Source organism: Squalius cephalus (genome assembly GCF_949319135.1).
Source record: "Squalius cephalus genome assembly, chromosome: 3".
NCBI classification, from domain to species: Eukaryota; Metazoa; Chordata; class Actinopteri; order Cypriniformes; family Leuciscidae; genus Squalius; species Squalius cephalus.
In genome coordinates, this window is record NC_137124.1 from 29304223 (window position 1) to 29320403 (window position 16181).

Below are 16181 nucleotides of genomic sequence, written 5' to 3' on the forward strand. Positions count from 1 at the left end.
ACACAATTTTTCTTAAATATATACAAGCATGTGTGTGTATTTATATATACAAATTAATTATACACAGTACACACACATATTATTTAAACAAACTTTTATTTTGGATGCGATTAATCGCGATTAATCTTTTGACAGCCCTAAAATATATATATATATATATATATATATATATATATATATATACACACACATACACACACATATATATATATGTGTGTGTCAGACACAATGTTTTGCTTCTCAGATACAGGACAGAAGCAGGTAGAAGTAAACCAGGCCATCTGCATGCTCTTCCTCTCACGGGGCCTTTCTACCCATGATTCCTCCCTCCTCTCTCCATATGGAGAGTGTCTGTGAGCGTGTATGAGAAAGTATGTCTGTACCTTCCCTCCAGGGGGCCGGGGGATGCCCACAAACAGGTGATCCAGGAAGTTGGCGCTGCGCCCCAGACCGAGCACGGTGTAGGGCAGCTGGAGTGCGAGATGAGCTGACTGGCTGAGCTGCCCCGCTGCAGGGGGAGAGAAAGAGAGAGAGAGGGTGGGGGGGGGTGCAGGGGAGGAATAGTAGGAGGGAGAGAGTGGGATTGAGGGTGGAGGAGTGAAAGGTAAAAGAGAAAATAGCCGAGTGTGAGGAGGAGGGATATGTCAGAAACAGGACATGAACAGGTGAGGGAGGGGAAGGAGAAGATGAAAGAGGAGAAAACATAAGAAATAGCTGCCATTAGTGTCATCCATAAATAAGGCTTGTTGTAATAAGAGAACTCAGTAAATGAAGGGCTCTTGCTCAGATCCTCATGAGCTTTAAATCAACCTCAACAAACTACTGCAGAACCTGCACACTAACATAATATTTTACAGGCTACTCATCCTTTAAATGGACAGTTCACCCTAAAAATCATTTAAAAATCATGTCTCAGTGTTGTTTCCATACAGTGGTCACCAAATGGCCCAAGTCAATGGTCACCAAAACATTCTTCAGAATATCTTCTTTTATGTTCCACAGATGATGTCGTACAGGTTTGAAACAACATTAGGGTTAGTGAATGACAATAGAATTTTTTTTGGTGATCTATCTAACTAATATGGCAGCTCTCATGAGGCAATGACATCACTATGTAGAATAAAACCACATCTCAAGTCAGTCTTCATCTCATACTTAAGTTTAGAATATATAATATTTATATCTGTAAAAAATATTAATAGGAAATGTTTCTTGAGCGGCAAATTAGCATATTAGAATGATTTCTAAAGGATCATGCGACACTGAAGACTGGAGTAATGATGCTGAAAATTCATCTTTGCATCACAGGAATAAATCACACTTTTAGGATTCAACCTGATCTGGCTCTCAAGTTTAAGACTACTTGGACTATAGCACACAAATCTCATGGACTACTTTGACTACTTTTAAGGAGTCTGACTGATGTTTTCACTACTGCTGTTATACAGAAAAGAAGATCTTAAGATATCATCTTTTGTGAAAATAACATCATACAGGTTTGAAATGACATAAGAGTGAGTAAATAATGACAGAACTTTCATTTATAAATAAACTTTACCATTAAGTAAAATGAATATTGAATATAAACCCTAAATGAATATGAATATTAACCCTGTCTATAGTGTCCCTGGGTTTTCTCTGAAGAGAGCATTTAAAAAACAAGAACAAGAATAGGACTGTGAAAGCATTGAGTGAATCTGATACATAATAACATGAGTGCAGATCTTAACACGGACCTGTCCTGAACCTTACTAAATGTCCCTTTTAAAGCACACACTATAGAACCCTGCGTGGGTCTGTTTTCTTAATCCCACTCCCGCTGAATGTCTGACCATTACCGCCCGCTCCCACAACGTGTGTTCCACTCCTGCACAAACATTCTGTTTCAGCTTGTAGAAATTGAGAAAAAATTAGGTGTTTATGCTAATTAACATATAGCAAAAAATATATATACTAAAAAACATTAAGTGTACTTAAGGAATGAATTCAATAATGAGGGATCCCAATCCCAATGCAGCCCTTTAACACGCACCTCTTCATGTGCTTTTTAACTACAGTATAATCAGCAAATCAGTTTCTAAAATCTATTTTTTTTTTATGAATCTGGACCAGAAGGATGCTTGAACTAAATATAAACTAACTGATGGAGCACTTTATGTGTGTCCTGCTGAATCAAACACACACGCAGTCCCCAACCGGGGAAAGGTCAGTCCATTGCTCATGTGTCATGTGTCCAGCTTAATGATGCCATTAAAGAGAAGAACAATTAGATGTGTATAAGCTGATTTCCCATTATGCATCAGAGAGGAGAGAGAGAAAGACAGAGAACAAGGGTGTCCCTAATAACTTCCCTTTGGCACATAATAGCATTAATGGAATACTGGATGCATTCTGAGGATCAATTAGATGGACTGATGGAAAATGTAGAGCAAGTCTCACTGACCAGGAAAAGATCCTCAGCTCAAATAAAACAAACCAAGAATGGCCTTGTGTAGTCTTTCTCTAGTGGTGAAGTAGTGTGTGAAAAATTAACAGAACATTAAGGTTGATGTAAAGAAAAATATATATTTTGAATTGGCTTTTATATTGTATTATACTAAAGCCAAAGCAAAATATGCAAATATATAATTATGAAAATATTTGGACAATACTGAGCATAAGTAACACCCATCTTTTCCCCTACCCATGCTGAATTTTCATCAGCCATTACTCCAGTCTACAGTGTTACATGCTCCTTCACAAAATAAACTTTTGTAACATTATTAATTAATTAACTGTCACTTTTGATCAAGTTAATACATCCTTGCTGAATAAAAGCATTTATTTCTTCACTGTAAAAAGTGATCAAACTCTATCTCTGTAACCTGCTTCTCCCCTACACCCCTACTCGCACTTTACGATCCTCTGATTCCAGCCTTCTCGTCGTCCCTCGGCATCGTCTTGCTTCAATGGGGGGCAGATCATTCAGTGTTGTTGCGCTCAAAATGTGGAACTCTCTCCGCCCCGATCACTCTGTTCTGTTAACACTATCTCTGAATTCAAATCCATGCTCAAAACTCACCTATTTTCTGAATGTTATAATTCTTAATTTTCTATTTTTATTTTTATTTTTTATTTTTCAAAGTTATATCTGTTTGTATTCTGCTGGTTGCCGCCCCATCTACCCAATTTTCACTTACTGTACTTGCACTCTCAACTGCCTACTGTTGTTCTGTCTGCTGTCTTTGTCAACTGCCTTTATTGTTGTTTGTTTATTGTAAAGTGTCCTTGAGCCCTGGAAAGGCGCTATATAAATAAAACGTATTATTATTATTATTATTATTATTATTATCAATTGACAACTTAAAAAAGTAAGGAAACTCGTTGCCTTAAAATTAAGTAAATAGACTTCATGCATAATTGAAAAAATTAAGTTGTGGAATTGTCAAGTTCACATAACTTCATTTTTTCAATTACACAACGTTTATTTACTTAATAATTTTAAGGCAATGGGTTTTTAAAGCTTAATTTATGTCAACTAATGACTTTTTACAGTGTTTCAAAAAGAAAAAAATATCTTACAGACCCAAACCTTTTGAATGAGTATAAATCTGAACATTTTCAATTCAATATGTATTTTTTTGAACAACACATTTCACAATAAAAATTATTTCAAAGCAGCGTGTATATTTTTTGCGTTAAAAATTGAATGTAGAAATACATTTTGAAAAGCCTTTTTTCTGTTGTTTCAAATCTTCTACAAACACCTGGCACCTTTGTGGTCCTCTGGGGGGTCCCTGGACCTCAGTTTGAAAAACCCTGGTGTGTAATGTTGGGTCCCACTATATAAAGTGTCTTTATCTATCATGTCCTAACATTAAAATTAATCATTTGATACAATGTACTTATTGTGTGCATACACATTTTCCCATTGTACTTACATTTAAAAAATCCCTTCATGTAGCCTAATTTTTTTTATGTAAGTACATAGTAAAAGACACCTAATATAAAGTTTGACCTAATGTGGTTTAGTTCATGTAGTGTAGACCACATATACAGGGTGATCTGTAGCCCGCATATAAGCGACAGCATCCACAAAACAAAGAGGATTGAGCTTCAGCTAGCCAAACACAAGCCGAGGAGCAAGACAAGCTAATAGAGCTGTAGCTCACCTCCTACACACACACACCTACTCGCACGCTCACTCAACCACAGTCCGCACAAGAGCAAGGGCACATATTCTCTCTAACTACAGCTGTAGGACCATTGTGGTAAAATATGTACTCTAATGCAAGGCAAAAAGAGAGAGAGAGAAAATAGCATCAATCTGACAAACAACAGGCATGTGGAAAGCACACAGGAGAGCGTCAGAGGGGAAAAGGAGAAATGGTTTACAAGTGTATCTGTTTCTGACTTTAAAAAATGTATCTGCTAGCCACAATACATACTTCATAAACAGAGGGAAGGAAAACAACACTGTATATATCAGAAGCGAACATAGACTGAAAGCAGATTTTAGTGTCCACACAAAACACTCTCCCTAAACCCAACAGCTAAGATCATCTCCCCAAGCAAACCTGTTTGTTAAATGATCTCAGGTCTAGCGTCGCTATAGAAACCATTCTTTGCTCTGTCGATTGGGCGCTTGTGGAGCGATAAAAGGAACAAATGGTGGCGATGCTGCCTGGGCCTGAGGGATTAGAGAGGTTAGAGAGGAACAGTCGCTCGCAGAGCTGCAGAGCCAAAATGGCGGCTTGATCCAGACACTGATTTGTGTGTAGCGACACGTGTCTGCTCTGAGGGAGATAAGTGGAGTCTTCCAGAGGCCCCCAGCAGCATTCCCCATCTTATCACGCTACCGTCACAGAAAACAGCAGAGCCAAAATATGGCCACTCAAAGCCAGAATGACATCAAGTGCAGAGAGTTGGGAAGAGAAAGAACCTGAAACGACTGAATGACACAAAAAGACGAAATGTTCACAAACATTTTTGGTCACACTTTAGATTAGAGTCCAATTCTCACTATTAACTAACTATTAATTTTTCCTCAATAAACTCCCAATTACTGCTTATTAATAGTTAGTAAGGTGGTTGTTAAGTTTAGGTATTGGGTAGGATTAAGGGATGTAGAATATGGTAATGCAGAATAGAGCATTAATATGTGCTTTATAAGTAATAATAAACAGCCTAGGTCAAAATTTAGTCAATCTCGCCAGAAAGTATGAATAAAGAACAGAAATTTTGCAGCACAATATTACTGACTTGGCAGGCAGGATTTCAAATAGATGTAAAAAGACGCCTGTCATGAAGATTCCATGAGAGAGAAAAAAATCAGACTTGGTCAAATGTACTCTGTGCACATTATATGTAAATACTGTTCCCCAACAACGACCTTACAGTAGCTCAAAGAGGCACAAATCAATCATATTCCAAAAAGACCAAATCAAATATTACAATGTCTGAATTGTCTGAATACATTAAAACAAAACAAAAACTAAAATGAATAATTTAAGATCAAATTTGAATTTAGGCATCACAACATTATAATGCAGAGTATGACAAATGGATATTTATTTTGAGACTTGCTAAAGATCACTATTAATACGTTTTAAATGTGTGTAAAATATTAGTTTTAAAAGATTAACTTTAGATGTGCATGATATATGTCTTTTAATAAATTTCCAGAAGAGGCAATTAAATCCCAGATCCACCTAAACCAACAAACAGACAATTTACCACAAAGTCCTAAAACTTACCAAGAGAATGGACCTAGAAAGCAGCACTTACAATCCAAAACATGTTTTGCAGAGCGGAATCATTGTCTACTTATAAAAAGGTAGAAGGGAGAAAGGAGATCAGGGAGAAAATGGGAAACCACCTCAAATAATTTACAATCTAGGCTCCAAGTGAGTGAATCATGTGCGACATTTGCAATTAAAAAAATTCCATGTTCTAAGTATCTGTAAAATAGTCAATAAACGCATAATGATTACTAATGCTTCGCCAACAAATAGCCGTGTTTTTTGCACCAATAGAGCTGCTTTGAATCTTGCAAGAGCAAGACAGAAAGAGAGCCAGCAAGAGTGGTAATTATAGAAGAAAGAACTGCATTAGGTCAGATGTGTCTCTCTCTTTACATGTGCACTGAACATAATGAAAGGACTTCAAGCTGTCTTAACGGAAAAAGAAGGCGTTCAGATCAATTACAGAGAAAAAAAGGCTCCAACAAAGGTCATTATCACAGTCATTCTATCGCTCTTCATGGGGAGGAAGCAGATGATACGGTATATGTGATGAGTGTGAATGTGCTCTCTTTGTGATTTTGATGGATTGGAGTGATACGCAGTGACAGAGACGAGGTAGCACCAGCAGAGCTCCCTTCTTTTGCTCCATCAACATGACAATCCAGTTCACGATCATAAAGAATTATATACTCATGGTCAGCACAAGCTTGTATATTTTAAGTGTTTTCTGATCACAGGAGCCTTTGGAAAAAGACACAGGAAAGAGGGGATAATCCTGTTGGCTTGTAAGTGGGTGGGGGTCTATATTTGCTCTGGGAGATTCAGAGAGGGACAAAAGCTGTGATCAATACTAATCGTACTTCTCACTCCAGCTGCGGGCTAAACTACACTTCACGGCACATATGTGAGAGTGTGTGAATGAGGATGAATAGAGAGAGGAAGATGGTAAATCGACTCCAGAGACATTAGACTTACAACATACAGTAGCCTACTGTGCAAAAGTCTTAGGCACGTTAGTATTTTCACACACAAAAATGGTTTTAAGCAATCTAATTATATCTTTTGCTGTAGTGTGTCAGTAGGAAATATCAGTTTACATTTCCAAACATTCCTTTTGCCATTAATTGTAATAATCCAGTGAGATTTTAGCATGCACAAGGAGTCTGACAACAGCCGGTATGATCTACACAGAGATCTGATCACACCATCATCAAGTCCATCTGGGATTACAAGAAGAAACAGAAAAAAACTGAGACAGACTAAATCCCCTGTGGCAACAAGACGCTTGAAGAAACCAAACTTTTAGAGCCCAACGTATTGCCTAAAATTACAGCTACCCAATAAGAGAGTAGAAATCTTAGTTCTGTTTAACACATTTGACCAAGTTTAAATTCATTCTGCAGAACTCTATGCAAAAAAGTCAGCAGAATCCATCTGTGCCTGGATATGAGTGTGTAGGGCATGTAAGAGTGTGTCTGTGTGTGTCCCTCACTGTGAGGATTCAGAGGGGCTGTTCATTATACACCACATTCATTTGGCTAATTAATGAGAACAGTCTCGAGCGCCATATTGATCTGCATCTTCTCCTGCGTCAGTCTCGCCTCTCCCACCTCTTGTGTCTGCCTCCGTACTTCACCCTTTCTCTGTTTACTTACTACTCTCATTCATTAACTTGGTACTGCAATTATACAAGCATGAAAACACGACCCTCTGAAGTACTTTATCATCCTCAGACATGACTTGAGAGGATGTCCCCCACCCCACCCCCTACACACGCACATTTACCTACATGAATTCTTCATAGGTTGCTTGAGTCACAGTTCTAATCAACTCGTAATTGGTCTAAAGAATATTTCTTGCTGGAAGAGAAGTTTGCTTAGAAGCAGTAGGTTGCTCCTAAATTAAGCCAATTGAGAAAACACAGTGTAATTTGTTTGGTTTAGTCGACTGGGTTCTGTTCAGATAATTTAATAGCAAGATAACTCGTTGGGAGATCAAGCTGATTTAAAAGTTATTTTTCAATGTTCCAGTTAAACTAACTTCCAGAGGATGTTTTTTTCCTATCAGGACAATGCATTAGCAGTGTTGCCTTCATGGCATCTGTGGTTACTTCAGTTACTTACTTTGTCCTCAGTTACTTTGTCCTCAAATAGAGAGAGAGAGAGAGCGAGAGAGAGAGCGAGTGCAGACAGCAGCAGAAATACCGCCGTCCCCATGTCCTGGGCTCGGGTCTAAATGTGCAATAAGTCTTGCTGAGCTGTGTTTCATTACTGGCCAATGAGAGCCTGAGGGAATAAGGGCCCTAATACAACCTGGCCTGTTCTCCACTCCCCCGTACGACATACACCCCATGACTGTCCTTCAGCTGACCCCAGACACCCTGCCACAATCTCTCCAATTACAGCAGGACATTGATCACAGAACTGTAGTTAGAAGTTCAGCAGCAGAGCAAGGAGGGACGATGGGCCGCAGTGTCACTAAGCTCTACTTACACTTTCTGTGCTGAAACTGTGATTGCTTTTATTTATCTGTTCCTCTGTGTTTTCTTTGGGAGTGCCATCAATTCCCTATTGCACCTCAACTCTTCACACAGTAAACTGTGTGTGGAGGATAGACAGATAGAATGATAGACACAACAATAGATAGAGCCATAAATAGATATATAGACAGCTAGACAGACAGATAAACATACAGACAGAGTGATATAACAATAAGTAGAACGAAAGAATGTCAGAACAAAAGAATGATAGATAGAACGATAGATAGAATGATTCGTAAAGATAGACAGAACAACAGACAAAACATACAGCACAGAGAATAACAGACAGAACACACACAGCAGACAGACAGACAGACGATAGATAGATAGATAAATAAATAGATAGATAGAATGACAGAAAAAATGAGAAAACGATAGACAAACAGACAAACAGAACGACAGACAGACAGATTAGATACATAGATAGATAGACAGAAAGACAGACTCTCTATATGCCTTCATTAGATGATTAACTATCCTGGTAAATTTCTGATGGACAGACAGACAGTCTGAAACACATTAGATCCTGACCTTAATATCAAAACAAGCCTGGCACACAGCAGGTGAAGCAAGAGATTAATATTGAATTTCATACTCAGACTATTAAGAAGCAAAAGCGAACAAACATCTCTGCTCATTTGTATTCTGCTTCAGCAGGTGTAAAGACAAACCAAGAACATTATTACTGTGACATTTACATTATAGACTAGTATTTCTGAATATACAATTTAACTCTGAGACAGTTTTTTTTTCTCAATACAAAACAATGACAATAAACATTATAAATGCTTTGTCTGCTTATAGACCCATCTTTTATCCATTATGAATATCTCTTCACAGTAGAGAGGAAAGAACAAAGATAAAGAGGACAATGAGAGAGAGTTGAAATATTTAAGATAACAGAAATTCGTGTGGTTTGCTGGCTAGTGAAGGATTAGAACTCAAAGGCAAGTTCAGAAACTCTGGTCCAGCCCTTAAAAGCAGAACATAATTCCATTTAAAAAAGAACGAAAAAAATATAGTTTCTTCTACAAGCATGGAGCACAAAAATTCCCAAAAATCCATTATTTCCAGTTATCTGAGGATAATTTTTGTCCTTTAAACCATTTAGTCATTTATCTTTGAAATAGCTCTGTCACATCCTGCTCTCTGTTCTACTGAGGATCCTCAGCACAGTCTACACACACACACACACGCAGAACCACAACATAAGAGAAACATTCATTCTGTTTATGTAATACCTCCACTGAGATTTCAAGGTCAGTGACGTATTTCAAAGAGACTTGAGGAAAACAGTCATTGACACCAAAGTGATGTGAGTTCTGTCAATGCCCTAAGGAATTTATTCTTATCTGCTCTTAGAAAGGTGGAACGAGGTCATTTGTTGCCCCGTCTCTGATCTTGAACTTGGTCAATCAGATATCCTTTGAGGGCCAAAACAACAAACGATAGATGCTCATATTTACAATAGTAAGCAATCAAGAAGCAAGACAATTCAACCACCAAACTGATGTGTGCTTTGTGGCAGAATCTCTAGGTTGCTCTAGTCTAGTTTACTTTGATGTTTGGTTAAATTCTCTTGTATACAATGGACCTAAAACAACAAAAATTGGTATGTCGCCTATGGAACATTGTGAGACAATGGACAGAAATGAATCAAAGACATTTGTAATAATTCATAATGATGTAATTGAACTACTACATGAGAGAAACTTGGCTCTGAATATAACAATTTATTTAATGTAAACATATTTAAATAAATGTTTTACTTAAACTAAAAGGTAGCTATTTAATAATGAATAATACAAAACAATATAAAAATCATAAATAATATATGACAACTCCAATATTCTCTATAGTGGCTGCATTCATTGTCTTTGTGCAATCCAATCTCAAATTGTTGCTTTCAGACAAGAAACAAATTTATGTAATTCCTCATTTCCATTTCCATATAAACAAACAAATTTATATACGCATTTTATTTATTTTTTAATTAAGATTTTTTACTAACAGACGTGAATAATATTTTTTTAAAGTGAAAAAGGGGCAGTTCTCCAAAGCAAAAATGTGTGTCCTTCACACAATGTACCGTGCCATAATAGATTTTCGAAATCAACACCAGAATTAAGTGTGGCCAAGAAAAAGCTTTTTATTGGTTTATTCAAAATCATCCTAGTCTAGTTTAGTCCGATCCTTCAAAATATATGGAACTAGTCAAGATGGATGACTGCAGTGTGTTGAGGTTGACTTATCTTACCTCACTGAAGCAGGATATGCTGGGCAAAGAGATATGTGTGATGTTAAAAAAGTGTTAATCTTTTCTGAGCCGTGTACTCACCAGAAGCGTTCTTTAGATAACCGTTCGAGTCCACCGATGTGTACATGACATACGGGCCAGGCTGGTTCACACCGAATGGCTGTGGGATGGATAGAAGTGATTAACAATAAATACAAAACACAAACAATTTGCAAAAGGAATTTTAATCAGAAAACTACTTTATAAGAAGCAAATAACAACCATCTCTAAAGGTGCTGTAACATTAGAAAAATCGGCAATTAGCAAATTAGCAAAACCGGTCCATTGTCTGCTATCAATAGTGTAGCGCTATATAAAACATGTATCACTTTTCAAACCAAGCAGCTTTCAATGTGGTGGATCCATGTGACTAACTTGAACCCGTTCACCCTCACGCAAAATTCCCAATTGCATGGTTTCTTATTGAAATTACTGTTTTGCTTATGAACATTCGCAGAACATTGGTAAATGTGACCGCATCTTAACTCTATGCACACACAAGACGTTGAGACCATGCAGGATACTAAAAACCTGCATATTGGAGCTATTCTGATAATATAGATGATAATTAGAATGACCCTGACTGCTTGTTTTCAAGTGTGTGTGTGTGTGTGTGTTTTCAGTTGAGTCCACAAAGATCACCACAGGTTACACAGGCCCAGCTCCAGTCTCCTACAAATACTGAGACACATGAGAGATGTCTATCAACAGCCAGCAGTAACGTGTGGCCAACACTGGCTCAGCGCCGGGGAGATGGGGCAGACCTGCTAATATGCCAGCTACTCAATTATGGATACTTTTCTCTGTGCAGACAATAACCCTGGGAACTGCAAATGAACAGCATGCCAGGAACAAGTGGGCATACATTTTTTAACAGATTTATTTGTGAGGCATGATTATGAGTGGGGAGGGGTGACATGATTCCCTTGTTGTAAATGATGTTCCCCTGTAGCTGATGAATCCAGCCAAATGGACAATGTTGACAGGAAATGGGACAATCCTGGAGCAGAAGCTCTGCGTCACCTAGTGCCAAACTGACATAAATGAGGGAGAGGATGACCTGGCAGCATCAGATACAGATGAAAATCGTTCAGTCAAACACAACAGTGAGGGCAAAGTAAACGGCCAGAGAATCTGACGTCAGTGAGACCTGAAGTCCACCACATTTCTTTGGACCTGAAAACCTACTCCATCGCCAACATCTAAGTTCAAGTTTATTATGCCATAGGGAAAATTGGCTTGCAAATTATTAGCATTTATCTGAAATACAAAATTATATTGTAACATTATAAATCTCTCTTTACTGTCACTTTGGATCAATTTAGTGAACCCTTTCTGCATAAAAACATTACTTTTTATAAAAATATATATTTTATATCATTTTTAATAAAAGGATATTCTGAAATACGCACACCAAACTTTTGAATGGTAGTGTATCTAACAATGTGACTGTATATCTTGCATTTGCGACCTTTTCTAGTAACTGCACATTTACTCTACTTTTAAATTGAAACCTCAAAAACTACAACATCCCAAATCCGCCCCTTAAGCAATGGAGGTTGTTTGTAGCAGAGCTTACAGAGCACCAACTATTATCAAGATTATCTTACTGGAGAACTGAAGAAGCAAAGCTTTAATCACACAGGAAGACAACATTTGACCCAGACAAGAATGCCAAACATAATGTCTGCAAATTCAGAAGCCAGTTACAAAGCAAAAAATAACCTCCATTAAACTCTTCAGATTGGCTGAAGCATAGTAAACAACTGGAGAGTCTTGGGCTATAGCAACCATACAAGGACAGGTGGATAAGCCATGATCTCGCTGATGAAACCAGCAAGAGACAAAAGTTGAGACTGAGCAAGCCAGAGAACACAGAGAAACAATGTAAACGTGGAAAGATGAAGCATCAGAGGAAACAAAGTGATGCCTAAGACAGCAGACAGGCGAGAGGCAGCTAAAAGGAGATAAACGCGTTTCGTGAAATATGCACCTGTTTCACTGAAGTGTCATAAATAGCATTTTCAGAAGAAGCACATTTTGAAGAAGAATCAAACTCATCACATAGGCTCATGGTTATCAACTATCGCTATATACGGGTAACAGTGAAGGATATTAGTTGGTTCTTTGGACCGCTGGGTTGGACTGCATTCTCACCAGAAGTAAAAATCACTCCTTGAGGTGTTACAACTGCAATGTACATACACTACCATTTTAAAGTTCAGGGTTAGTAAGATTTTTTTTTAAATATTTAATTCAGCAAGGACACATTAAATCGATCAAAAGTGACAGTAAAGACATTTATAATGTTATAAAAGTTCAAATAAATGCAGTTCAAATGAATGATATTCTGTTCCTCAAAGAAACTTGAAAAAATGTATTATGGTTACAATAAAAATATTAAGCAGAACACCTATTTTCAACATTGATCATTCTTGAGCACCAAATCAGCATTTTATAAAGATTTCTGAAGGATAATGTAACACTGAAGCAGGGTTCCTGCAGGTTTCAGTTAGTCAAATTTAAGACCTTTTTATGACATTTTAAGACCATAAAGATTGAAATTTAAGACCTACAAGCATTGCCAAAAAATAATCAAATCAAAGAATTCATTTTATTTCAATGAATTCAGTAATTGAAAAAGCATTAACTTAATTTACAGATAAAGCAATCACATTAGTAACCTTCCAGACCCAACAATGCGTCAGAGAAAATAACAGAATCAGATATAATTTTTTTATAGAAAATTGTACTTTGCATATTATAGGCCTACTGTAAAAACACATAATTATTAGTTGATCATAACTAGAGATGAAATGGCATGAACATTTCATTTAATTATTATAGTGCCAAAAATGATCACTGTTATCACAGAATCCTGTTCAAAAAGTACTAATACTACACAATGAAATCAATTCACCAAGTTTTATGTAGAAAAACAGCAAATAACAAATAAAATTTGCATCAATACGCACTAACATAAACATTAAAATAATACGATTAAAAATGATAGCCAGATTTTAAAAGTGTCTTGCAACATGTTATATACTAACATGTACAAGTTCAAATAAAGTTGACAAAAAAGGTTTTTATAAAAAGATAAACCTCACATATTTCAGACTTTAATTTATCTTTTTTGACTCATTCTTTTTATAAAAAATGATTTAGTGACATTTACAATACACTTTAGCTTATCTTTTATTATTAATAGTAAAATTCGGTCCGATTTTCCCGTGGCGTCTGTCGTTGCTATGCAACTCCACAATGACAAAAAAGTTTTAGTGGCTAATGGATTTCCACCGCCGAAAAACGCTTGCTGTAGCTCTGTTACAAGATTTATTTACGTGGGAAGAGGAAAACACCCGTAGTGTTTGGGTGCACACGCATCCTTCATGTCTTTTTTCATGTTGCTGCGCCTGGAAAAAAACGAGCGCGTCGCTTCAATTACCGCGCGGCTCGCGCCTACATTTGAATGAACTTGAGCGCGAAAAAGACGCGATATGTGAACACTGCCTCTTGGCGAGCGACTTCGATACTTTTTTGCTACTTTGTAATAACTTTATGCGGCCAGCGTTTCTGGAAATGAACGAGGGTAAAATCTTTTTTAAGACCTAACTAAATGAAATTTAAGACCGCGGATGAAAATCTGGCTGTTTTTAAGACGTTTTAAGGCCTTAAATTTAAAGTTCAGAATTTAAGACATTTTAAGACTTTTTAAGACCCCGCGGGAACCCTGTGAAGACTGCAGGAATGGCTGGATATACATTATACCTTCCTTACTGACCCCAACTTTTGAACAGTAGTGTATATGCCTACAAGGGCCCGAACAAAGAGCGAAAATCAAGTTAATAGTTTATAATATGCTGATGAGCAAAAATGGAAGATTTCAAATTGCCTACTTCCCAGGGGGAGACACATTTTTAGGGAAAATGCCATTATTTTTGCAATTCCACCGGATGCACAGAATTTGCACACTGCCCTTTTAAAGCTGTGATGAAATGGAAGTAGCAACATATCTTTTCTCCTGTATTGTGACTATATCTGTTACATGAGTATAACTCATGATGAGGACTCAAAAGTGGAGGTAGATGAACGTGAGTTAGCAGGGGTGGGTTTTAACAGACTAAATTATTGGAGGAGTCCTGCATACGTCACCAGAGAGAAGTCTGTTTTTTTTAACCAAAAGGTACAGTTATGACATTTTGATTAAACAATGAGCTCAATGAATTGCTCATAATAAGATGTAAAACACACATTTAGAAAATAGGTGAACAGTGAATTTTCATTTTCATCCAGAACACATGAATTCATCTGATCTTCTACAACTAACGTCCCCGTTTCAGCATCTGAATATTAATTCAGCATGGGACTGTATAACATGTATGTCAGGGGTCCTGTCGGAGCGAGACAGGAGTGCGGCCCATCTTAAAGAGCTCTTATTTAATCATAGAGCCCTCTGCTATCCACTGCCCTCAGGGCAAACTGTCTGAACTCGGCATATCACCAAGTTAGAGAACACATGTGACGTCATCTGTGTGTGTTTGTGCGGGTCTAAAGAAGAGGATGAACGGCTGGGCAGAACATGTATTATCTCTTCATTACGAAGGATGACAGTAAACGAACAAAGGTCTCTGACTGTGTATGTGTGTGTCGCTCATGTATTAACAGAGTAATGAATATCTTTGAGACCCTGCCAAGTGCACAGTGCAGCTCCAAAACACACACCTCAGTAACATCTTTTCCTGTCTAATAAACTCAGAAATTGCTCTGTATTCTATAAATTGTGTACTATATATGGTGTCAGCCCTTCTGTTGTTCGAATTAAGAGCAACTGATTTGTCTACATGTTCACCCTTTTATACTCATAGTGCACTCTGGTGTATAGCGTACAACTGATAAAAACACCAGCGCTTATTTCCACTCACTTCTTTCCACTGTCTGCATTATGTGGCATTCTAATGGGAACAGTGATTGAGTAAATGAGTAAGTGATTTCAGATGTAGCTAAAGCAGATCTTTTAGCATTAAATCTACAGATAATGGAGAAAAGTAAAGAAGAGCGTAGAAAAACTCAAAAGATGGCAGGAGAGGGTGAAGGATGGACTGATAGAAGAGAGAAGGCAAGAAAAAAGAAAGAATTTGTGAATATTTCTGAGAGAGAAAACAAGAGTGAGAACATAAAAGCCGGTCTTCTCGTCAGAATAAGGACAGCTTTGTGACACACGTATCCTCGACCACAACAGCTAGCCAACAACGTCAAAGGAGCAAAGATAACAAGACAGAACTCATAGATAATCAAAATCAATCAAAATACCTACATGCAGTAGTCAACTTACATATTGTTAATGTCAATTATTTAGCCAATATTTGGCATTTTTTAATTATCACATCGGACAAAGTTTTCTTGTATGGCAGATTAATGCCTGAAGTGATCATTTTATTTTGACAGTGTTGAACACTTGCATCAAGTTGGTAAAGCATATTTTTTATATATTGATTCATTTTCAAAAATTATTATTAAAATATTTGTTTCAATTGCTTTTGTAAATACCAAGTAAACATTTTTTTTAATAATATCACAAGTTTTTAAATGAAATAGTGTGATTTGATGGTTCAGGGCCGGT

At 37.2% G+C, this 16181-nt stretch overlaps 1 protein-coding gene across 1 annotated transcript in view; it reads right to left on the minus strand.

The window, feature by feature from the left end:
• itfg1 (integrin alpha FG-GAP repeat containing 1) overlaps positions 1-16181 on the minus strand; it is a 144008-nt gene that overhangs the window by 14788 nt on the left and 113039 nt on the right. The window contains exons 14-15 of the mRNA XM_079867062.1: positions 10601-10679; positions 384-508 (exon numbers count right to left, since the gene is read on the minus strand). Of these exons, the coding sequence (XP_079723188.1) occupies positions 384-508; positions 10601-10679 (204 nt within the window). The remainder of the gene's footprint in view (positions 1-383; positions 509-10600; positions 10680-16181) is intronic.